Source organism: Mesoplodon bidens, assembly GCF_964165515.1.
Source record: "Mesoplodon bidens genome assembly, chromosome: 5".
NCBI lineage: Eukaryota > Metazoa > Chordata > Mammalia > Artiodactyla > Ziphiidae > Mesoplodon > Mesoplodon bidens.
Window position 1 is genome coordinate 112578821 of NC_138161.1, and position 25142 is coordinate 112603962.

Here is a 25142-nt window from a genome sequence, read left to right on the forward strand (position 1 = left end):
AGCTGCATCCTGTCTGTCTGTTGATAATCCAGCCAGATAACTCATTAAACTTTCAACAACATTAGTGCTTGAGGTCTCTGAGTTTTGTGTAGATAGTGATAATTTTTGTATACCAGTGCTCTTTTTGTCAAGAGAATTAACAAATGTTTAATGTATCTTTTATTTTTTTCTACCTCTTACTGGTTTGTCTGGTTTCTATATTTAATTTAAAATTAAGCTTATGTGGTTTTATACAGAATCTGTATATCCAGAATTTAAAATATAGGGACTCTAAACTTTTAAATAGGACTAGTTTGAAAAAAAGTTGAATAGGCTGTAGTGTTGTAACATTTTTATACTGTAATAAAAAAGAAATGTTAATATTTTTCATATTCCTAGTTTTAATATTATAATGGTTGTTTGTAGCAAGCATTTAAAATACCACACTTTGTGATCATTTATAGTAACTAAGTCTCCAGTTTGATTCCTAGTATTCTTTCTCAAATTAAATTGATGTTATTTGAAAAAATTATCTAGGAAACTATCAGGGATTTACAAAGATTTTGTAACTGACAAATTGACTTGTAATTGTAACTGACTTTGGCGCTGACAAATTGAAGTGATATGTGTAACTAATTTAAACAGAATTCACAAAGTACATTCTGGGTTTCAGAATTCCTAAGAAATAAGCAATATTACTTACTAGAGCATATCTTTTTTTTTTTTCTGCCTGCTTCTAGGGTTACAGGTGAAGTAAAGCACAACATCACCAACACTGTTGTATGCAGAGTACAAGGGGAATGGAATAGTGTTCTTGAGTTCACTTACAGCAATGGAGAGACAAAGTACGTGGACTTGACTAAATTGGCAGTGACGAAGAAAAGAGTAAGACCTCTGGAGAAGCAGGACCCATTTGAATCCAGGTATGTCATCCTTGCATCCATCCAGGAAAGAGTCAGAAACTCTGGATCCTAATCTAAGCCTTTTCACTAACTTCCAGCCCTGGGCAAGTCACTTCACTGCTTTGCATCAGCTTCCTCATCTATAAATTGAAAGTATTGGTCTGATCTGATGCTCTTAAACCCTGTACCAGCTATGACATTATGTGATACATAGTCACATTTTAGTAAAAATAAAACATTAACTGGGCAAAAATATTAACATTTAGTAGTCAAAGGATTACTATCCTTATAGTAATAAAGGATATATTAAAACTCTTCCAAATTATTAACAAAAAGATCGGTACCCCAGTAGAAAAATGGGCAAAGACACAAAGAGGTAGTTCACAAAAATAGAAAAAAAAAAATGCCCACTAAGAAAATGAAAAATTGTTTAGTGTAATTAGAATTCAAAGAAATATAAATTAAACAATAAGACAAATTCATTTTTTAAAATGGTATCTCTTTTGGAAAAAGTATGAGCGAATAGACATTTTCATATTGCTGGTTAGAGAGGTAAACTGCTACAGCCTTCCTAGAGGGTATTTTGGCAATATATGTCATAGGCCTTTAAAAGTAAATGAAGTGGATCTATATGTGTTAACAAGGTAGTCTCCAAGATATATTGGCAGTGGTTGCTTCCAGAGAGGAATACTGGGGCCTGGGATAAGAAAGAGACTTACTCTTCACAGAATGCCCTTTTGTACTGTTTAAATTTTATATCATGTGGAAGTATTACTGTATCAAATACAAGGAAGCATTAAACATCTTAAGATCACATAAATGAAACCAAACAATTTATAAGTAGATGTGTAAAGGGATTTAATACCTTTTAACCAAAAACTCAGGTTCGGTCAAAAAATAAAACAGCAATGATTGAAAAAAATTCTTCTATGGGTGTATTTAGGATTTATTTAGGAGAGTTTGTCAAGGTTTGGTATGTGGACCCCTGGGGCCCTTGGGACCTGTACAGGGGGTCTGCAAGTTGAAAAAACTTTCATAATAATGCTAAGATATTATTCGCCTTTTTCTCTCTGTTTGCACATGCATTGGTGATACAAAAGCAATGGTGGGTAGCACTGCTGGGCCTTAGCACCAATCAAGCAGCGGCACCAAACTGTACAAGTAGTCATGGTATTCCTCACTGCCATGCAATTTTTTTCTTTTCAGCCTTGCAATTTTTTTAAATACCATTTTGTTTTTAAAATGTGCTTGAAAAGCAGTACAGATTATTAGTTTTATTAAATCTGGAACATTGATTACCTGTCTTTTTTAATATTCTGCATGACAAATTTGGAGTATACATAAAGCACTTGTGTTAGATAATAAAGAAGTACAGTGGTTATCTGGAGGAAGAGCACTTGTTCAGTTGTTTGAGTTACAAGCAAGTTACCCTTTCTTGAAATACTATTTTTACTTAAATGATTGACAGACAAACTAAGGCTGTTCTAATTTTAATGTTGGGCAGAAATTTTCCTTATAAATGAATGATGTGAACATGGCACTTCAAGGAAAACAATTGGCAGTATTTTTTTTTTTAAGATGTTGGGGGTAGGAGTTTATTAATTAATTTATTTAATTTTGCTGTGTTGCGTCTTTTGTTTATGTGTGAGTGCTTTCTCTAGTTGTGGCAAGCGGAGGCCACTCTTCATTGCAGTGCATGGGCCTCTCACTATCGCGGCCTCTCTTGTCGCAGAGCACAGGCTCCAGACGCGCAGGCTCAGTAGTTGTGGCTCACGGGCCTAGTTGCTCCACGGCATGTGGGATCCTCCCAGACCAGGGCTCGAACCCGTGTCCCCTGCATTAGCAGATTCTCAACCACTGCACCACCAGGGAAGCCCGGCAGTAGTTTTTGCTAATAATAAAATTTAAATGGAAACAACCTAAGTGCCCATTCACAGATAAATGGATAAGGAAGTTGTGAGGTATATATTTTATATATATATTTATATATATATATATATAATGGAATATTATTCAGTCCTTAAAAAGATGAAAATCCTGCCATTTGTGGTAACATGGATGGATGCTTTATGTGAAGTCAAGTCTCAGAGAAAGAACAAATACTGTATGATCTCATTTACATATGGAATCCAAGGGAAAAATTAAAAACACTGCACTGTTGATGGGAATGTAAATTGGTGCAGCTGCTATGGAAAATAGTATGGAGGTTCCTCAAAAAACTATGTACTCCCATGTTCACTGCAGCATTATTTATAATAGCCAAGATATGGCAACAACCTAAGTGTCCATAAATGGATTAATGAATAAAGGAAATGTCATATATATACACACACACACACACAAAACACACAATGGAATATTACTCAGCCATAAAAAGAATGAAATCTTGCCATTTGAGACAACATGGATGGACCTTGAGAGCATTATGCCAAGTGAATTAAGTCAGACAGATAAAGACAAATACTGTATGATCTCACTTATATGTGGAATCTTAAAAAAACAAAAACAAAAACCAAACAGCTCATAGATACAGAGAACAGAGATTGGTATATTGCTGAAATGCCAGAGGTGGGCAGCTGGGGAGTGGGTGAAATGAATGAAGTACGTCAAAAAGTGCAGACTTCCAGTTTTAAAATAAATGTCATGGGGATGTAATATACAACATGGTGGCTATAGTTAATAATACTGTATTGCATAATTGAAAGTTGCTAAGAGAGTAGTTATTAAAATTCCTCATCACAAGAAAAAATTTTTTTGGTAATTACGTAGGGTGATGGATGTTGACTAGTCTTATTGTGATGAACATTTCACAGTAATACAAATATTAAATCATTACGTTGTACACCTGAAACTAATATAATGTTACATGTCAACTATACCTTAATAAAAAAATTAATTTAAAAAATTCACAGAAAAGGAGATCGGACTGTGGTTACCAGAAGTGTGGGGTAAGGAGTGAAGGAACTGAGTGAACTTCCGTTACAATAAGTACTGGGGTTGTAATGTACAACATGATTGTAGTTAACACTACTGTATGGTATATTTGAAATTTGTTGAGGGAGTAGATCTTAAGAGTTCTCATCACAAGGAAAAAAGGTTTTTTTCTATTTCTTTAATTTTGCATCTATATGAGAGGATGAATGATGATTAACTAAACTTACTGTGGTAATCATTTCACAATATATGTAAGTCAGGTCATTATGCTGTACACCTGAAACTGATACAGAGCTGTATGTCGATTATATCTCAGTAAAAGTGGAGAAAAAGAGACTTTGCTGGTGGTCCAGAGGTTAAGACTCTGCGCTTCCAGTGCAGGGGGGTGCAGGTTCAATCCCTGGTTGGGAAGCTAATATCGCACGTGCCACCTGGCACGGCCAAAAAAAAAAAAAAAAAAACTGGAGAAAAAAGTGGAGCTTTAAAGACAGAAATCAAAATTTTGGAAAACTTGTATCTGTCACAATAAACTGAAAACTTCCCTAGTAAAGAGTTTTCTGATGAAATTGGTGGTGAAACTAATGAATGTGATCTTTAAAATATGATAAGGGGCTTCCCTGGTGGCACAGTGGTTGAGAGTTCGCCTGCCGATGCAGGGGACACGGGTTCATGCCCCGGTCCGGGAAGATCCCACATGCCGCGGAGCGGCTGGGCCCGTGAGCCATGGCCGCTGAGCCTGTGCGTCCAGAGCCTGTGCTCCCCAGCTGTAGAGGCCACAACAGCGAGAGGCCCACGTACCACAAAAAAAAAAAAAAAAAAAGATAAAATATGTCAACATCTGGATGTCAACATCTGGAAGATCATTTTTCATATGACCAATGCATGTTATTACAAAATTATGCATGGGTAAAAATTCCATTCAAGGTGCAAATTAGACCAATGGATTTCCATGTAGCAGAGCATGAAAAATTCATTGACATTTTTCAGTTTCTACATTGCAGCTAATCTTTTAAAAGCAACTATTTGCTGAGTTTTAATATGGTATCAAAGAACTGAGTTATTTGAAATATCTATTAAAATATTCTTCCATTTTCCAGCTATATGTCTGTGTGAAGCCATATTTTCCTTATATACTTTAACTAAAACGATATGTATCACAATAGGTTGAATGTAGAAGCAGATATAAGAATCTGGCTATTACTGAACCAGATGTTTAAGAGATGCTGCTGTATTCTCTTTGCTAAATTTTTTTTTTTTTTTGAAGATGTTGGGGGTAGGAGTTTACTAACTTATTTATTTATTTTTGCTGTGTTGGGTCTTCGTTTCTGTGCCAGGGCTTTCTCTAGTTGTGGCAAGCGGGGGCCACTCTTCATCGCGGTGCGCGGGCCTTTCACTATCACGGCCTCTCTTGTTGCGGAGCACAGGCTCCAGATGTGCAGGCTCAGTAGTTGTGGCTCACGGGCCTAGTTGCTTCGCGGCATGTGGGATCTTCCTGGACCGGGGCACGAACCCGTGTCCCCTGCATTAGCAGGCAGACTCTCAACCACTGCGCCACCAGGGAAGCCCCGCTAAACTTTTATTATAGATTTTTGTCTACATTCCTGGGGGTTATTGGTCTTTTGTTTTCTTTGGAAGAAAGTTTTTAACCACAAATTTAGTATCTGTAGTACCTAGGGCTATTGATGTTATCGGTTTCTTCTTGAGCAAGTTTTGGTAGTTTGTGTCTTTCAAGGAGTTGGTTCATTTAATTTTTCAAATTTATTGGCATGTATTTCATAATATTTCCTTATTCTTTTAATGTGTGTAGGATCTGTAGTGGCCCCACACTCATTCCTTGTGTTGGTGATAACTTCTTTTCCTGATCAGCGTGATTAAAGGTTTATTAATTTTACTTAAAGAACTAGTTTTTGGTTTCATTGACTTTTCTCTATATTTCTGTTTTCTTTTCCATTGATTTCTGCTCTTAATTCCTTTTTTCTGCCTATTTTTTGCATCACTTGCTATTCCTTCTTCTAATTTCTTAAAATAGAAGTTAGGGACTTCCCTGGTGGCACAGTGGTTAAGAATCCGCCTGCCAATGCAGGGACATGGGTTCGAGCCCTGGTCCGGGAAGATCCCACATGCCGCAGAACAACTAAGCCCGTGCACCACAACTACTGAGCCTGCGCTCTTGAGCCCGTGTGCCACAACTACTGAAGCCTGCATACCTAGAGCTTGTGCTCCGCAACAAGAGAAGCCACCACAATGAGAAGCCTGCACAACACAACGAAGAGTAGCCCCTGCTAACCGCAACTAGAGAAAGCCCACGCTCAGCAACAAAGACCCAACACAGCCATAAATAAATAAATAAATAAATTTAAAATAGAAGTTAGGTCAGGGTCAGCAAACTTCTTTTTGTAAAAGGCCAGAGAATAAATATCTTAAGCTTAATGGGCCAGATAGTCTCTACCACAGCTACTCAATTCACCCTTTGTAGTGTGGAAACAGCCACAGACAGGAAACGGATAGATGTTGCTATATTAAAATAAAAGCCTATTTACAAAAATGAGCATCAGACCATAGTTTGACCCCTGGTTTACATCACTGCTTTTTCTTCTTTCATAATATAAATGTTTAATGCTATATATTTCCCTCTAGGTCTGCTTTATCTATATCCTGCAACTTTTGAACATTTATTTATTTATTTGTTTATTGAAGTATAGTTGGTATACAGTGTTGTGTTAGTTTCTGGTGTACAGCAGAGTGATTCAGTTTATACATATAGTATATACATATTGTTTTTCATATTTTTTTCATTTTGGATTATTACAGGATATCAAATATAGTTCCCTGTGATAGACAGTAGGACCTTGTATCTATCTTATATATATTAGTTTTATCTGCTAATCCCAAACTCTTAATTTATCCCTCCTCCATCCCTTTTCCCCTTTGGTAACCATAAGTAGTTCTCTAAGTTTGTGAGTCTGTTTCTGTTTTGTAAATAAGTTCATTTGTATCATTTTTTATTTTAGATTCCACATATAAGTGATACCATGTGATATTTGTCTTTCTCTTTCTGACTTGTTTCACTTAGTATGATAATCTCTAGGCCCATCCATGTTGTTGCAAATGGCATTACTTCATTCTTTTTTATGGCTAAGTAGTATTCCATTGTATATACATACCACATCTTCTTTATCCATTCATCTGTAGATGTACATTTAAGTTGCTTCCATGTCCTTTTTTTTTTTTTTTTTATTCACACTTGTGGGTTTGGTTTTTTTTTTGACCATGCCCTGCGGCATGCGGGATCTTAGATCCCCGACCAGGAATTGAACCCGTGCCCCCTGCACTGGGAGCATGGAGTCTTAACCACTGGACCACCAGGGAAGTCCCCTGCTTCCATGTCTTGGCTACTGTACATAGTGCTGCTATGAACATTGGAGTGCATCCAATTTTTGAATTATAGTTTTCTCCAGATATATGCCCAGGAGTGAGATTGCTGGAACATATGACAACTCTATTTCTTGTTTTTTAAGATCTCAGGGGACTTCCCTGGTGGTCCAGTGGTAAGACTTCGCATTCCAATGCAGGGGGCGTAGGTTCGATCCCTGGTCAGGGAGCTAATATCCCACATGCCTTGGGGCCAAAAAGCCAAAACATAAAACAAAAACAATATTGTAACAAATTCAATAAAGACTTTAAAAATGGTCCACATAAAAAGAAAAAACTTGATATTGTTTTCCATAGTTGCAGCACCAGTTTACATTCCCACCAACAGTATAGGAGGGTTCCCTTTTCTCTACACCCTCTCCAACATTTATTATTTGTAGACTTTTTGATGATGGCCATTCTGACTGGTGTGAGGTGATACCTCATTGTAGTTTTGATTTGCATTTCTCTAATAATTAGTGATGTTGAGCATCTTTTCATGTGCCTATTGACCATGTGTTTGTCTTCTTTGGAGAAATGTCTGTTTAGGTCTTCATCAAAGATACTGGCCTGGCTTGTAATTTTCTTTTTTGTTATTTTTGTCTGGTTTTGGTATCAGGGTGATGATGGCTTCATAGAATGACTGGGAGTGTTCCCTCCTCTTCCATCTTTTGAAACAGTTTGAGAAGGATCAGTATAAGTTCTTCTTTGTATGTTTGGTGGAATTTTCCAGTGAAGCCATCTGCCCCTGGACTTTCATTTGCTGGGATTTTTTTTTTAAATTACAGACTCTATTTTACTTCTAGTGATTGCTGTGTTCAAATTATCTGTTTCTCGATTCAGTTTTAGTGGGCTGAATGTTTTTAGAAACTTGTCTGATACGGCTGAACTGAATGAATAAGCATTTTCAGAACTCTAATGGAAAACTGATGAATTCATAAAAGTGCTAACAAAAGATCAAGATGAAAAAAAATTAATTACATGGGACTGAGTGAACTGATGAGGATGATTATAATTTTTGTGACTTTATGTCTGAATTAAAAAAAAAGAAACTTGTCTGTTTTTTCTAGGTTGTCCAATTTGTTGGCATATAATTATTTATGGTATTCTCTTATGTTTTTTTTTTATTTCTGTGGTATCAGTTGTTATTTCTCCTCTTTCATTTCTTATTTTGTTTATTTGGGTCCTCTCTCTTTTCTTCTTCGTGAGCCTGGCCAGAGGATTGTCAATTTTGTTTGCCCTTTCAAAGAGCCAGCTCTTGGTTTTATTGATTTTTCTCTATTGTTCTTTTAATCTCTATTTTATTTATTTCTGCTCTGACCTTTATTATTTCCTTCCTTCTGCTGACTTTAGGTTTTGTTTGTTCTTCTTTTTCTAATTCTTTTAGATAGTAGGTTAGGTTATTTATTTGAGATTTTTCTTGTTTTTTGAGGAAGGCCTCTATTACTGTGAACTTCCCTCTAAGAACTGCTTTTGCTGCGTCCCATAGATTTTGTATGGTTGTGTTTTTATTGTCATTTGTCTCAAGGTGTTTTTTAATTTCCTGTCTGATTTCATCATTGACCCATTGGTTTCTTTTTTTCTTTTTTTTTTTATTGGAGTAAAATTCCTTTACGATGTTGTGTTCGTTTCTGCTGTACAATGAAGTGAATCAGCTATATGTATACCTATATCCCCTCCCTCTTGGACCTCCCTCCCCCCCTTCCTCCACATCTAGGTCATCACAGAGCACCGAGCTGAGCTCCCTGTGCTTTGCAGCAGGTTCCCACTAGCTATCTATTTTGCACATGGTAGTGTATTTATGTCAAACCTAATCTCCCAGTTCGTCCCACCCTCCCCTTCCCCCACTGTGTCCACATGTCCATTCTCTACATCTCCGTCTCTATTCCTGCTCTAAAAATAGGTTCATCTGTACCATTTTTCTAGATTCCACATATATGTGTTAATATACAACATTTGTTTTTCTCTTTCTGGCTTACTTCACTCTCTATGACAGACTCTTTGTCCATCCACATTTCTACAAATGACCCAATTTCATTCCTCTTTATGGCTGAGTAATATTCCCCTGTATATATGTAGCACATCTTCTTTATCCATTCATCTATTGTTGGACATTTAGGTTGTTTCCATGTCCTGGTTATTGTAAATAGTGCTGCAGTGAACATTGGGGTACATATGTCCCTTTGAATTATGCTTTTCTATAGGTATATGTCCAGTAGTGGGATTGCTGGGTCATATGGTAGTTCTATTTTTAGTTTTTTAAGGAACGTCCATACTGTTCTCCATGATGGCTGTATCAATTTATATTCCCACCAACAGTGCAAAATGGTTCACTTTTCTCCACACCCTCTCCAGCATTTATTGTTTGTAGATTTTTTAAAAAGAAATTTATTTATTTATTTTTGGCTGCGTTTGGTCTTCGTTGCTGCATGCGGGCTTTCTCTAGGTGCGGTGAGCAAGGGCTACTCTTTGTTGCAGTTTGCGGGCTTCTCATTGCAGTGGCTTCTCTTGTTGCCGAGCATGGGTTCTAAGTGCGTGGGCTTCAGTAGTTGTGACATGTGTGCTCAGTAGTTTTGGCTCGCGGGCTCTAGCGCTCAGGCGCGGTAGTTGTGGTGCACAGCCTTGATTGCTCCGCAGCATGTGGGATATTCCTGGACCAGGGATCGGTTTTATTTTCATTACTCTAGGAGGTGGGTCAAAAAAGATCTTGCTGTGGTTTATGTCAACGAGTATTTTTCCTGTTTTCCTCTAAGAGTTTTATAGTGTCCAGTCTTACATTTAGGTCTTTAATCCATTTGGAGTTTATTTTTGTGTGTGGTGTTAGGTGGTGTTCTAATTTCATTCTTTTACATGTAGCTGCCCAGTTTGTCCAGCACCACATTTTTCTTCTTTTTTTTTTTTGGCTGCGTTGGGGCTTCGTTGATGTACATGGGCTTTCTCTAGTTGTGGCAAGCAGGGCCTACTCTTCATTGCAGTGCACGGGCTTCTCATTGCAGTGGCTTGTCTTGTTGTGGAGCACGGGCTCTAGGGCACACGGGTTCCAGTAGTTGCGGCACACAGGCTCCGTACTTGTGGCTTGTGGGCTCTAGAATGCAGGCTCAGTAGTTGTGGCTCACGGGCTTAGTTGCTCCATGACATGAGGGATCTTCCCAGACCAGGGCTCAAACCCATGTCCCCTGCATTGGCAGGCGGATTCTTAACCACTGTGCCACCATGGAAGTCCCCAAACATCACTTATTGAAGAGGCTGTCTTTTCTCCATTGTATGTTCTTGCCTCATTTGTCATAAATTAGGTGACCATATGTGCGTGGGTTTATCTCTGGGCTTTCTATCCTGTACCGTTGATCTATATTTCTGTTCTTGTGCCAATATCATATTGTCTTGATTACTGTAGCTTTGTATAGTATAGTTTGAAGTCAGGTAGCCTGATTCCTCCAGCTCCGTTTTTCTTTCTCAAAATTGCTTTGGCTATTCGGGGCCTTTTGTGTTTCCCTACGAATTGTAAAGTTTTTTGTTCTAGTTCTGTGAAAATTGCCATTGGTAGTTTGATAGGGATTGCACTGAATCTGTAGTTTGCTTTGGGTAGTATAGTCATTTTCACAATATTGATTCTTCCAATCCAAGAACATGGTATATTTCTCCATCTGTTTATGTCATCTTTGATTTCTTTCATCAGTGTTTTATAGTTTCCTAAGTACAAGTCTTTTGCCTCCATAGGTAGGTTTATTCCTCAATATTTTATTCTTTTTGTTGCAATGGTAAATGGGATTGTTTCCTTAATTTCTCTTTCTGATTTTTCATTGTTAGTGTATAGGAATGCCAGAGACTTCTGTGCATTAATTTTGCATCCTGCAACCTTACCAAGTTCATTGATTAGTTCTAGTAGTTTTCTGGTGGCATCTTTAGGATTTTCTATGCATAGTATCATGTCATCTGCAAACAGTGACAGTTTTACTTCTTCTTTTCCAATTTGTATTCCTTTTATTTCTTTTTCTTCTCTGATTGCCGTAGCTAGGACTTCCAAAACTATGTTGAATAAGAGTTGTGAGAGTGGACATCCTTGTCCTGTTCCTGATCTTAGTGGAAATGGTTTTGTTTTTTCACCATTGAGTATGTTGTTTACTGTGGGTTTGTCATATATGGCCCTTATTATGTTGAGGTAGGTTCCGTCTATGCTCATTTTCTGGGGAGTTTTTTTTTTTTTTTTTTTTGCTGTACGCGGGCCTCTCACTGTTGTGGCCTCTCCCGCTGCGGAGCACAGGCTCCAGATGCGCAGGCTCAGCAGCCATGGCTCACGGGCCCAGCCGCTCCGCGGCATGTGGGATCTTCCTGGACTGGGGCACGAACCTGTGTCCCCTGCATTGGCAGGCGGACTCTCAACCACTGCGCCACCAGGGAAGCCCCACTGGAGAGTTTTTATCATAAATTGGTGTTGAATTGTGTGCAAAGCTTTTTCTGCATCTATTGAGATGATCATATGGTTTTTATTCCTTAATTTGTTAATATGGTGTATCATGTTGATTGATTTGCATATACTGAAGAATCCTTGCATTCCTGGGATAAATCCCACTTGATCATGGTGTATGATCCTTTTAATGTGTTGTTGGATTCTGTTTGCTAGTATTTTGTTGAGGATTTTTGCATCTATGTTCATCAGTGATATTGGTCTGTAATTTTCTTTTTTTGTAATATCTTTGTCTGGTTTTGCTATGAGGGTGATGGTGGCTTTGTAGAATGAATTTGGGAGTGTTCCTCCCTCTGCAATTTTTTGGAAGAGTTTGAGAAGGATAGGTGTTAGCTCTTCTCTAAATGTTTGATAGAATTCGCCTGTGAAGCCATCAGGTCCTGGACTTTTTTGTTTGTTGGAAGATTTTTAATACAGTTTCAGTTTCATTACTTGTGATTGGTGTGTTTATATTTCTCATTCTTCCTGGTTCAGTCTTAGAAAATTGTACCTTTCTAAGAATTTGTCCATTTCTTCGTGGTTGTCCATTTTATTGGCATATAGTTGTTTGTAGTAGTCTCTTATAATCCTTTGTATTTCTGTGCTGTCTGTTGTGATTTCTCCTTTTTCATTTCTAATTTTATCAATTTGTGTCCACTCTCTTTTTTTCTTGATGAGGCTGGCTAAAGGTTTATCAATTTTGTTTATCTTCTCAAAGAACCAACTTTTAGTTGTATTGATCTTTGCTATTGTTTTCTTCATTTCTATTTCATTTATTTCCACTCTGATCTTTATGATGTCTTTCCTTCTACTGACTTCGGATTTTCTTTGTCCTTTTTTCTCCAGCTGCTTTAGGTGTTAGGTTAGATTGTTTATTTGAGATTTTTCTTGCTTCTTGAGATGAGATTGAATTGCTATAAACTTCCCTCTTAGAACTGCTTTTGCTGTGTTTCATAGGTTTTGGGTTGTCCTGTTTTCGTTGTCATTTGTTTCTATGTATTTTTTTATTTCTTCTTTGATTTCTTCAGTGATCTCTTGGTTATGTAGTAGTACACTGTTTAGCCTCCATGTATTTGTGTTTTTTACAGTTTTTTTCCTGTAATTATTTCCAGTCTCATAGCATTGTGGGCAGAAAAGATGCTTGGTATGATTTCAATTTTCTTAAATTTTCCAAGGCTTCAGTTATGACCCATGATGTGATCTAGCCTGGAGAATATTCTGTGTGCACTTGAGAAGAAAGTGTATTCTGCCACTTTTGGGTGGAGTGTCCTATAAATATCCATTAAATCTATCTGGTCTATTATGTCATTTAAAGCGTGTGTTTCCTTATTTATTTTCTGTTTAGATGATCTGTCCGTTGGTGTAAGTGGGGTGTTAAAGTCACCTAACTCTTATTGTGTTACTGTTGATTTCCCCTTTTATGGTTGTTAGCATTTGCCTTATGTATTGAGGTGCTCCTTTGTTGGGTGCATAAATATTATTTATAATATAAATATTTATAATTATAATTATATAATCTTCTTCTTGGATTGATCCCTTGATCATTATGTAGTGTCCTTCCTTATCTCTTGTAGCTGTCTTTATTTTAAAGTCTATTTTATCTGATATGAGTATTGCTATTTCCCCTTTATTTTGATTTCCATTTGCATGGAATATCTTTTTCTATTCCTTCGCTTTCAGTCTGCTTGTGTCCCTAGGTCTGAAGCGTGTCTATTGTAGACAGCATGTATATGGGTCTTGTTTTTGTATCCATTTAGCCAGGCTGTGTCTTGGTTTGAGCACTTAATCTTTTTACATTCAAAGTTATTATTGATGTGTATGTTTCTATTACCATTTTCTTAATTATTTTGGGTTTGCTTTTATGGGTCTTTTTCTTCTCTTGTGTTTCCTGCCTAGAGAATTTCCTTTAACATTTGTTGTAAAGCTGGTTTGGTGGCGCTGACTTCTCTTAGCTTTTGCTTGTCTGAGAGGCTTTTGATTTCTCTGTTGAATCTGAATTAGATCCTTGCTGGGTAGAGTAATCTTGCTTGTACGTTTTTCTCTTTCATCAGTTTTTGGTTTTATTTATTTATTTGTTTGTTTGTTTGTTTGTTTATGGCTGAGTTGGGTCTTTGTTGCTCCTTGCGGGCTTTCTCTAGTTGCAGTGAGTAAGGGCTACTTTTCATTGTGGTGTGCCGGCTTCTCATTGCAGTGGCTTCTCTTGTTGTGGAGCACGGTCTCTAGGTGTGCCGGCTTCAGTAGTTTTGGCTTGCAGGCTCTAGAGCGCAAGCTCAGTAGTTGTGGCGCACGGGCTTAGTTGCTCCACGGCATGTGGGATCCTCCTGGACCAGAGCTCGATCCCGTGTCCCTTGTATTGGCAGGTGGATTCTTAGCCACTGTGCCACCAGGGAAGCCCCTCTTTCACCACTTCAATTATATCCTGCCCCTCCCTTCTGGTCTGCAGAGTTTCTGCTGAAAAATCAGCTGATAACCTCATGGGGATTCCTTTGTATGTTATTTTTTGTTTTTCCCTTGCTGCTTTTAATATTTTTTCTTTGAATTTAATTTTTGTTAGTTTAATTAATATGTGACTTGGTGTGTTTCTCCTAAGGTTTATCCTGTATGGGACTCCCTGCACTTCCTGAACTTGGGTGACTATTTCCTTTGCCATGTTAGGGAAATTTTCCACCATAATCTCTTCAAATATTTTCTCAGACACTTTCTTTTTCTTTTCTTCTTCTGGGACCCCTATATTTCGAATCTTGGTGCGTTTAGTGTTGTCCCAGAGGTCTCTGAGATTGTCTTCAATTCTTTTCATTCTTTTTTCTTTTTTTCTGCTCCTCAGCAGTTATTTCCACCCTTCTGTCTCCCAGCTCACTTATTCGTTTTTCTGCCTCAGTTATTCTGTTTTTATCTTCTTCTAGTATATTTTTCATTTCAGTTATTGTGTTGTTCATTTCTGTTTGTTTGTTCTTTAGTTCTTCTAGATCTTTGTTAAACATTTCTTGTATTTTCTCAGTCTGTGCCTCAATTCTATTTCCGAGATTCTGGATCATCTTTACTATCATTACTTTGAATTCTTTTTCAGTTAGGTTGCCTATTTCCTCTTCATTTATTTGGTCTTGTAGGTTTTTACCTTGCTCCTTCATCTGTGACATATTTTTTTGTTGTCTCTTTATTTTGTTGTTGTTTTTGATGGGTGGGATTGTGTTCCTGTCTTACTGGTTGTTTGGCCTGAGGCTTCCAGCACTGGAGTTTGTACGCTGTTGGGTACAGCTGTGTCTTGGTGTCGAGATGAGGACCTCTGTGGGACCTCACTCCAGTGCATATTCCCTGGGGTCTTTGTTATTCCAGTGGTCTGGACTCGGAGCTCCCACCACAGGAGCTCTGTCCCAACCCCCGGCTCATGAACCAAGATCCTGCAAGCCATGTGGGGTGGCAAAAAACAAAAAGAAAAAAAAAAGAAAAGAAAAAATGGAGCAGAACAATAACAAAGAGTAAAAAATAAAATTAGATTAGAAAACTAACAGATGTTAGAAAGGATAAAAAAATAAAAATATAGATGAAGCAATGACCTGAACGTAAAAAATAACCACCATAGGAAAAAAAAAAAAAAGGAGAAAAAGAAGAAAATAAAGCATGAGAAGGCCTTGGCTCAGGGGGGTGGGGCTTAGGCAGGGGTGGGGTTTAGGTGGTGGGTGGGGCCTGTGCTTAGGAAAAGGCCCTGAGGGGATGGGGGTGGGGCTTAGGCGTGCCTCTGGCCTTGGAGGGCAGAGGACCAGGTCTAGGATCCCAGCAGGCTCACTGGGCCCGAGTGGGTGGGGGAAATGCTAGGCGTGTTTCCCCCAATCCTCCAATCCCGGTGGCCCCCTTCTCGTTGGCATCTCTTCTTCTCCCCACTCCCTCCCTCCTATATCCCTGTGACTCACGTAGCCAGAGGGGACCACGGAAGGCAGGGGACCAGACCCGGAAGCCCAACAGGCTTCCCAGGGCCGAGTGGGCAGGGAAACTCCCATGGCCCCTCCCCTAATCCCCTGGCCCCAGATGGTCCCAGATGATCATCTGCCTCTCCTCCTCTTCCTCCCTCCTCCCTCTCTCCTGCACCCCTAGGACCCCCGCAGCCAGAGGGGTCCTTGGAGGGCAGAGGACCAGGCCTGGGAGCCCAGCAGGCTTCCCAGGGCCCGAGTGGGTGGGGGAAACACCCTCTGCACCTCCCCTGATCCTCCGGGCTTGGAGGGCCCCTCCCGCCCACCTCTCCCCTTCTCCTCCACCTCTCTCCTGCGCCCCTAGGACCAACACGGCCCGGAAGGGGCCTGGGAGGGCCGAGGACTGTGCCTGGGAGCCCTGCAGGCTTCCCAGGGCCTGATGGGGCAGCAGAGATTCTAGGCATGCTCCCCCCCTGATCCTCGGAGCCCCGGAGGGTCCTTCCAGGAGTGGGAACCCCTCCCCAATCCCAGCCACCCCTCAGGTGCCCGATGCTGTCCAGCCTCCACTTTTCCTCCCCCCTTACTCCCCACCTCATCCTACCTGGTCACTTGGGTTCCTCCCATGTCCTTGGGTGTCGAGGTCGCCCACCAGCATCTGGCAGGCACCCTAGTTGTGGGGAGATGCGAATTCCATATCCTCCCCTGCCACCATCTTTGACTCTGCCCTGACTTAGTGGTTTCTTAGTAGCATGTTATTTAATCTCCATGTAACCTTTTTTTTTTTCTCATTTCTCTTTCTGTGGTTGATTTCTAGTTTCATGATGTTGTGGTGAGAAAAGATGCTTGAAATTATTTATTTATTTGCTTGTAAATTTATTTATTTTTTGACTGCATTGGGTCTTCGTTGCTGCACATGGGCTTTCTCCATTTACGGTGAGCGGGGGCTACTCTTTGTTGCAGTGTGCAGGCTTCTCTTGTCGCAGAGCACAGGCTCTAGGTGCATGGGCTTCAGTAGTTCTGGCCCATGGGCTCAGTAGTTGTGGCTCATGGGTTCTAGAATGCAGGCTCAGTAGTTGTGGCACACAGGCTTAGTTGCTCTGTGGCATGTAGGATCTTCCCGGACCAGGGCTCGAACCCGTGTCCTCTGCATTCGTAGGCAGATTCTTAACCACTGTGCCACCAGGGAAGTCCTTCAAATAATTTCTTTTCTCAAATTTCTTGAGGTTTGTTTTGTTTCCTAGTATGTGGTCAATCCTAGAGAATGTTCCATGTGCACTTGAAAAGAATGTGTATTCTGTTTTTTTTGGATGAAAATATCAATTAAGTCTAACTGTTCTATTGTATCATTTAGGATCTCTGTTGCGTTATTGATTTTCTGTCTGGGAGATCTGTCCACTGATGTGAGTGAGGTGTTAAAGTCTCCTACTATTATTGTATTCCCATCAGTTTCTACCTTTATTTCTGTTAATATTTGTTTTTTGTATTTAGGTGCTCCTATATCACGTGCATATATGTTAACAAGTTTAATATCCTCTTCTTGTATTGATCATTTTACCATTATATAGTGTCCTTCTTTTTGTTTTTTTATGGCCTTTGTTTTAAAGTCTTTTTTTAAAAAATAAATTTATTTATTTATTTATTTTTGGTTGCATTGGGTCTTTGTTGCTGTGTGTGGGTTTTCTCTAGTTGTGGTGAGCGGGGGCTACTCTTCATTGTGGTGCACAGGCTTCTCATTGTGGTGGCTTCTCTTGCTGTGGAGCACGGGCTCTAGGCACATGGGCTTCAATAGTTGTGGTCCATGGGCTCAGTAGTTGTGGCTCTCAGGCTGTAGAGCGTAGGCTCAGTAGTTGTGGTTCACAGGCTTAGTTGCTCCGTGGCATGTGGGATCTTCCTGGACCAGGGCTGGATCCTATGTCCCCTGCATTGGCAGGCGGATTCTTAACCACTGCGCCACCAGGGAAGTCTGAGTCTTTTTTGCCTGAGTATTGCTCTCCCCGCTTTCTTGTCATTTCCATTTGCATGAATTATTTTTGCCATCCCCTCACTTTCAATCTATGTGTGTCCTTTGCCCTAAAGGGGGTCTCTTGTAGACAGCATATTATAGGCTCTTGTTTTTTTATCCAATCTGCCACTCTGTCTTTTTTTTTTCCCACTCTGTCCTTTTTTTTTTTTTTCTGCACTGTGCAGCCTGTGGGATATTAGTTCCCTAACCAGGGATTGAACCCGCACACCCTGCAGTGAGAGCACGGAGTTGTAACCACTGGATCAACAGCAAAGTCCCCATTGTGTCTTTTGATTGGAGCATTTAGTCCATTAACATTCAAGATAATTATTAACAGATATGTATTTATTGCCATTTTGAACCTTGTGTTCCAGTTGATGTTGTATTTCTTCTTTGTTCCTTTTTCCTTTTGTGGTTTGGTGGTTTTCTTTTGTATTATGCTTGTGTTCTCTTCTTTTTGGCTTTTGTGAATATATTGTATGTTTTTGATTCGTGGTTACCCTGGTTTTAAAGTATGTTAGCCCATTACTATATCTACTTGCTTTCGACTGGTAGTCATATAGGCTCAAACACAGTCTTTAAAAAAAAATCTGCATTTTCTTACTCTCCTCTTCCATATATTATGATTTTGATGTCCTCTTTTACATCTTCATGTTTATCCTTTTGCTGTTCATTGTAGTTATCATCACTTTCCAAAAAAAAAAAAAAACCTTTTTAATCTGTGTACTGGCTTATTTAAGTGATTTACTTTCCAATTGTGATTTTCTCTTTACTGTAGATAATTGCTGCTTTTCTATTTGGAGACGATCTTTCAATAGTTCTTTTAGGATAGGTTTAGTATTACTGTATTCTCTTCATTTTTGATTGTCTAAGAAATTCTTTATCTCCTTCTGCTCTAAATGATAATCTTTCTGGGTAGAGTATCCAAGGTTGCACCTTTTTCCCTTTCAAGACTTTGAATATATTTTGCTACTGTCTTCTGGCCCACAGTGTTTCTGTAAAGAAATCAGCTGATAGCCTTATGGAGGTTCCCTTGTTAATTAACTGTTTGTTTTTCTCTTGCTGCCTTTAGAATCCTCTCTTTAACTTTTCCTATTTTAATTATAATATGTCTTGGTGTAGGTCTGATTGGGTTCATCTTGTTTGGGACCCTCTGTGCTTCCTGTACCTCGACAACTGTTTCCTTCTTTAGATTAGGGAAGTTTTCAGCCATAATTTCTTCAAGTACATTTTTGATCCCCTTTTCTCTTTCTTCTCCTTCTGGGATCCTTATTACACGTAGATTGGCATGCTTTATATTAGCCTATAGGTCTCGTATATTGCTCTCATTTTTTTTTTAATTTGTCTTTCTGTCTGCTGTTCTGATTGGGTGATTTCCATTATTCTACCCTCCAGATCACTTATTTCTTCTTCTGAGTTATCCAGTTTGCTATTTATTGCCTTTAAGCTCAGCTTTTGTCTTGGCCAATGAGTTTTCTAATTTTAATTGGTACCTCTTTAATAGCTTCGAGTTCCTTTTTACAGTCATCTGCATTTCTATCTATAGCCTTTCTTAATTCCTTCAGTATTTTCATTATCTCCTTTTTGGACTCAGAATCAGGTATACTGGAGATGTCTAGTTCATCTTTAGGGGAATTCCCTTGATCTTTTAATTGAGAGCGATTCCTCTGCTTCTTCATTTTACTTGTATTTCTCTGACTCTGTGAGTTTAGGAGAAACAGTTAATCAACTGTGGTTTTGAAGGGCTGTTTTTATGTGAGAGTGTCCTGGTGTAGCCTCTGTGAGTCTAATATTTTTGGGATAAGGGCTGTCTTTAGTATGTATGACTGCCACATCTTTCCTCAGTGTGTGTTGGCTGTTTCCCATTGATAGGGTGTGTGATTGTTGTGGTGACTAGAGCCTGCAATGGACGTTGAGCAGGGTCTCCTCTTTGTCACAGCCCTGTTAGGGGCAGGGCCTGCTCCCCAGTTGTTGGAGTAGACACCCCCAGATCTGTTTCTGATCTGTGGTACGAGGTAGGAAGGACTGGAGTGCTTCCTCTGGGAGAGGAGCCACTGAGTATTCCTCCATTGGAGCTGTCCACTAGGAAGTGAGCTCTGTGGTGTTGCCTGTCACCCATTGTGCAGGCTCACAAAGTACACTGTTTTTGGCACTGCCCTCAAGCCTTGCCTCAACCATGGGAATTCAGGCAGTCGGCCAGGTGTCCCTCAGGCTCTGTGCTCACCAAGCCACTAGCACAGATCCATTGGTGCAGAACTGCTGAAGTCAGGCACCAGCACTGCCATAGTCGCACACCTAGACCCACCGTGGGAGCTACTGAGTCAGCCCAGATCCCTGGCCCCACCCCTGGTGTGTACCTGCAGAGCCTGCAGCTGCTGTCACCAGACCCACCCTGGCCATGGGTGCACCAGTAATCTTCTCAGATGTCCCAAAGGCACTGAGTTTACAAAGCCACCCATAGCACGTAAATCTGCAGATCGCACAACTGCTGGGATGCTCAGATCTCAGCCCTGCTTCTAAAGTCATGCAGTCCCTGGGGATTGGCTCGGATTTCATCCCCACCTCTGTGTGTGGTTATGTGCTCCCAGAACTCATAGAGGCAGATCCATCCTGCTGTGAGCACACTGAGAATGAGGCTGCTATGACGGGCCCCACCCCTTCCTTTGCACGCATATGTTAACAATGGGGCTTCAGTGGCAGACCCAGGCTCCTTCCTCTGCACACCCCTGGTTGTGGCTTGGGCCTCACTCCTGCCCCTTCACACTGTCTCCGTGTAGCCATCCCCAATCTGCTCCCCTGGTCTGTCCTCTGAAGCCTGAGTTTCAGCACCCGGCCCCTGCACACACCAGCAGACATGCGTCTTGGGCTAGAGAGTGCATGGAGTTGGCCAGGACCTTCTGTGCAGGTCTCTCTCTGTTCTGCATGCCACAGGCTGGCTACTGCACTCTCCTTCAAACCTCTGAAACTCTCTTTCCATCCCAGCTGGTCTCCGCCAGTGAAGAAGTTTCCCAGGGTGAGGGAACATTTCCTCTTTCACAACTCCCTCCCAGGGGCACAGGTCTTGTCCTGATTCCTTTTTTTTTTAATTATTTTTTTATACAGCAGGTTCTTATTAGTCATCAATTTTATACACATCAGTGTATACATGTCAATCCCAACTGCTTAGTGATCTTTTTTGCAGCTTTGGTTGTATGAGATTTCTGCCAGCAGGTATTTTGTGAGAATTGTTCCACATATAGGTGTATTTTTGATGTCTTTGTCGGGGGAGGTGACCTCCATGTCCTTCTATTCTGCCATCTTGATCTGGCTTCTACCTTTTGAACTTTTTGATATGCGTTTTCTGATTTCCCTTGTGGGTTTTTATTTCTCTCTCTTTTTTTTTTTGGACTTGAACTTATTTAGTAATGTGTTGTTTAATTTCCAAATATTTGGAGCTTTTCCTGATATCTTCTCAGTATTCATTTCAAATTTAATTTCATTTTGGTCAAAGAATGTGCTTTGTGTGGTTTTAGTCCTTTAAATTTATTGAGATTTGTTTTATAGCACTGAATGCATTCTATCTTGGTAAATGTTTTGTGTGCACTTGACAGGAATGTGTATTCTGTTGATGTTAGGTGAGAGTATTCTGTAAATGTCAGTTAGATCAAGTGGATTAATAGTATTTTTCTAGTCCTCTGTATCTTTTACTGATCTTCTGTGCACTCTATCAGTTGAGAAGAGGTATTGAGATCAGTTACTGAAATTACCAATTTTAATGGAATATTTCTCTTTATAGTTCAATAAGTTTTTGTGTCATGTTATTTTACTGTATCTTTTACTGATCTTCTGTGCACTCTATCAGTTGAGAAGAGGTATTGAGATCAGTTACTGAAATTACCAATTTTAATGGAATATTTCTCTTTATAGTTCAATAAGTTTTTGTGTCATGTTATTTGGACCTCTGTTGTTTGGGCCATACACATTTAAGATTATATGTCCTTTTCTCAGGAATGGTAACACAGTTGTTGGAAACATCCTCAAGCTTCCTGGCAAATAGGAACCATACTCTGTTTCTCCAGAATGCTGACCCTGAAAAGATTGCATGTCCTCTTGCTGCATTGCCCCCAACCCTTGGCCATTATGAGATGATCCTCCATCCGTGGTCATAGTTCTTGCTTTGAATTCTACTTTAATATTAAAATTGCCACTTAAAAATATTATTGAGATATATTTTACATATCATAAAATTCACCTGTTTTAAGTGTACAATTCAGTGATTTTCGGTAGCTTTCCTTAGTGATACAGTTTTTACCATTAACTAGTTTTAGAATCCTTTGATCCTCCCATAAGATCCTTCATGCCCATTGATAGTTAATCCCTGTTTCTGCCCCCAGTTTCAGGGAACCTACTTTCTGTCTCTATAATTTTACTTTGGCCATTTCAGATAAATGGAATCATACAGTATGTGATCTCTTATGCCTAGCTTTTTTCACTTAGCACGTTTTTGAGGTTCATTCATGGTACAACATGTATCAATATTTCATTCCTTTTCATTACTGAATAGTACTCCATTATGTGATACTACATTTTGTCTATCCCTTCACCAACTGATGGACATTTCCAGTATTGGACTATGATGATTAATACCACAGTGAACATTCTTGTGCAGATCTTTGTGTGGACATGTTTTCACTTCTCTTGGGTAAATACCTACGAGTGGTAGTTTTATGTCTAACTTTTCAAGAAACTGCCAAACTATTTTCAAAAATGGCTGCACCATTTTACATTCCTGCCAGAAACATATGAAGGCTCCAGTTCTCCTCATCTTCATCAACATTTGTTATTGCCTGTCTTATTTAGTATGCCCATTCTAGCTGGTGTGAAATAGTATCTCATTGTGATTTTAATTTGCATTTCCCTAATGGCTAATGATGTTGAGCATGTTTTTATGTTCTAATTAGCCATTTGTATATCTTCTTTGTTAAAATGTTTGCTTATAAATTTCACCCATTTTTTAAATTGAATTGTTTGTTGTCTTATTGTGTTATAGGAGTTCTTTGTAAATTCTGGACACAGATCCTTTATTGGGTATGTGTTTTGTAAATATTGTCTCCTGGTCTCTCACTCATCTTTTCATTTTCTTAATGGTGTTTTTTTCAGTAATCAGTTTTTATTTGATGAGGTGAGATTATCAGTGTTTTTTTTGTCTTCTTCTAAGTTTTATTGTGAGGTGAGAGCCTAAAGTCACCTTTTTGCACGTGGATATCCAGCTGTCCCAGCACCATTTGTTGAACAGACTATACTTTCCCCAAAGAATTGTCTTGGCAGATTTCTTTGGCTTGGAGTTTGTTGAGCTCCCCCTGCCCTGCCCTGCCCCCGTGCTGTGCCTACAAACTCTCTTAACTCATCAGTTGGAGCACTCATAGGACCCCCTCATTTGTTTGCCTGCTCTCAGGAGTCACTGTCCTGTGCTGCCTTTTGTTCGACATCTGAAAACCATTGTTTCATTATATTTTGTCTGGTTCTATAGTTGATTAAAAGCAGGAGGTTAAATCTGGTGCCCATTATTTAATCACGTTCAGAAGCAGAACTGGTCTCTTCTATTTCAGCTTTTTAAAAATTTATTTCTTGGGGTTCCCTGGTGGCGCAGTGGTTGGGAATCTGCCTGCCAATGCAGGGGACACAGGTTCGAGCCCTGGTCTGGGAAGATCCCACATGCCGCAGAGCCACTAAGCCCATGAGCCACAACTACTGAGCCTGCGCGTCTGGAGCCTGTGCTCCGCAACAGGAGAGGCCGGGACAGTGAGAGGCCTGCGCACTGCGATGGAAGAGTGGCCCCCGCTCGCCGCAACTGGAGAAAGCCCTCGCACAGAAACAAAGACCCAACACAGCCAAAAATAAATAAATAAATATATTATTTTTTTAGTTTATTTCTCCTTTTGCTTATTGTCTCCTAAGTTTCTTAAAAATAAAAATCTTGGTTATATAAATTCGGAAAATATAAATTATTTTTAATTTAAAAAGAAGCAGAAGCAGCAGCATCTTGGACATTAACATCAGCAACATAGTGTCAGCATTCTTGTAACTCATAGGCATGAAATTATAGATCTGATTCAGGAAATGTAATTTATTAAAATTACTGTTAATTTTGAGGGTATCAATTCTGTTTAATTATCTTTTTTGAAGAATGTAAAATGTGTGGTTTTCGGATTTCAGGCGATTGTGGAGAAATGTGACAGACTCTCTGAGGGAATCTGAAATCGATAAGGCCACAGAGCATAAACGTACCCTGGAAGAACGCCAGAGGACTGAAGAAAGGCATCGTACTGAAACAGGCACACCTTGGAAAACCAAATATTTTATTAAAGAGGTATATGTCCTACATGTCTTCAGACTAAAACTCATTATCTACTTAGTGAGAACTTTAGTTTAGTAGGCTTTCCTGAATTATCACTTATATATCTTTATTTCTAAAAATAGTCCAGCTTAACCATGAGCTTTTTCATGAGCTTTTCACAGTTTGTCAAAGTAGAATAGTTTACCAGCAGTTCAAATGAAATAGATTTGGGGATTTAAATTGGCCACAAAATACCGACATTAATCTTTAATCTCAATAACAGAATGTGCAATTGACAATTTGTTGCCTTTTGTACCACAGTGAAACTCTTTGTTCACTTCCAGAGACCACATTTTAAGGATGCATGAAAAACTTAAATGGCTACACAGAGGATAGTGAGAAGTGACTAGAATCTTTGCAATGTTTAAGGAAAAAAGAGTGATGTGGGGGGTGCTTAGGCTGGAAAACAGAAAATTGGAGCCATTCATTGTAACTTTCTTCAAATATAGGTTAGGCTTATCACGTAGAAGTTTCTTATCAGCTCCAATAGCAGACTTGAGCTAGGCCCAGACTACCAGGAAGCATTTTGAGCTTAACATAAGAAGGAATGTATAACAATAAAAAATATCCAATAATCGGGCTTCCCTGGTGGCGCAGTGGTTGAGAGTCCACCTGCCGATGCAGGGGACACGGGTTCGTGCCCTGGTCCGGGAAGATCCCACATGCCATGGAGCGGCTAGGCCCGTGAGCCGTGGCTGCTGAGCCTGTGCGTCCAGAGCCTGTGCTCCGCAACGGGAGAGGCCACAACAGTGAGAGGCCCGCGTACTGCAAATAAATAAATAAATAAATAAATAGATCCAATAATGACAAGTGTGCATTTTATAGTAATGTGTTCCCCATCGCTAGACTCATGTAAGAGACCATGGCTTATGTAGAAGTGTTTAATTCACTAGTTTTGCAGGTAAGACAAAATGATTCCTAAAGTCTTTTCTAAATTTAAAGTTTTGTTTTATTTTGTTTATTAATTTCTGGTAGAACTCAGAGTAAGGTGAGTAATGGACCAGAGCTGGTGCCAAGAAAAGTTTTCTTGTCCATAGCCAAGTCTAAGGAAACTCATTGAATTTTAATATTGGTCTGTCAGGAAAGAATCTGGAAAAACAGTTTGTGAATTTTGCATAGTTATTACCCTTAAAAGCCCACAGTTTATTGTAGTAGTTTCATTGCTTTAATTTTTCTCATCTTTGGGTAT

The 25142-nt window shown here is 39.6% G+C and overlaps 1 protein-coding gene across 1 annotated transcript in view; it reads left to right on the forward strand.

Moving 5' to 3' along the window:
* The window catches only part of OSBPL11 (oxysterol binding protein like 11), a 100871-nt gene that overhangs the window by 70083 nt on the left and 5646 nt on the right, over positions 1-25142 (forward strand). The window contains exons 11-12 of the mRNA XM_081236089.1: positions 720-902; positions 23773-23926. Coding sequence (XP_081092215.1) covers positions 720-902; positions 23773-23926 — 337 coding nt within the window. The remainder of the gene's footprint in view (positions 1-719; positions 903-23772; positions 23927-25142) is intronic.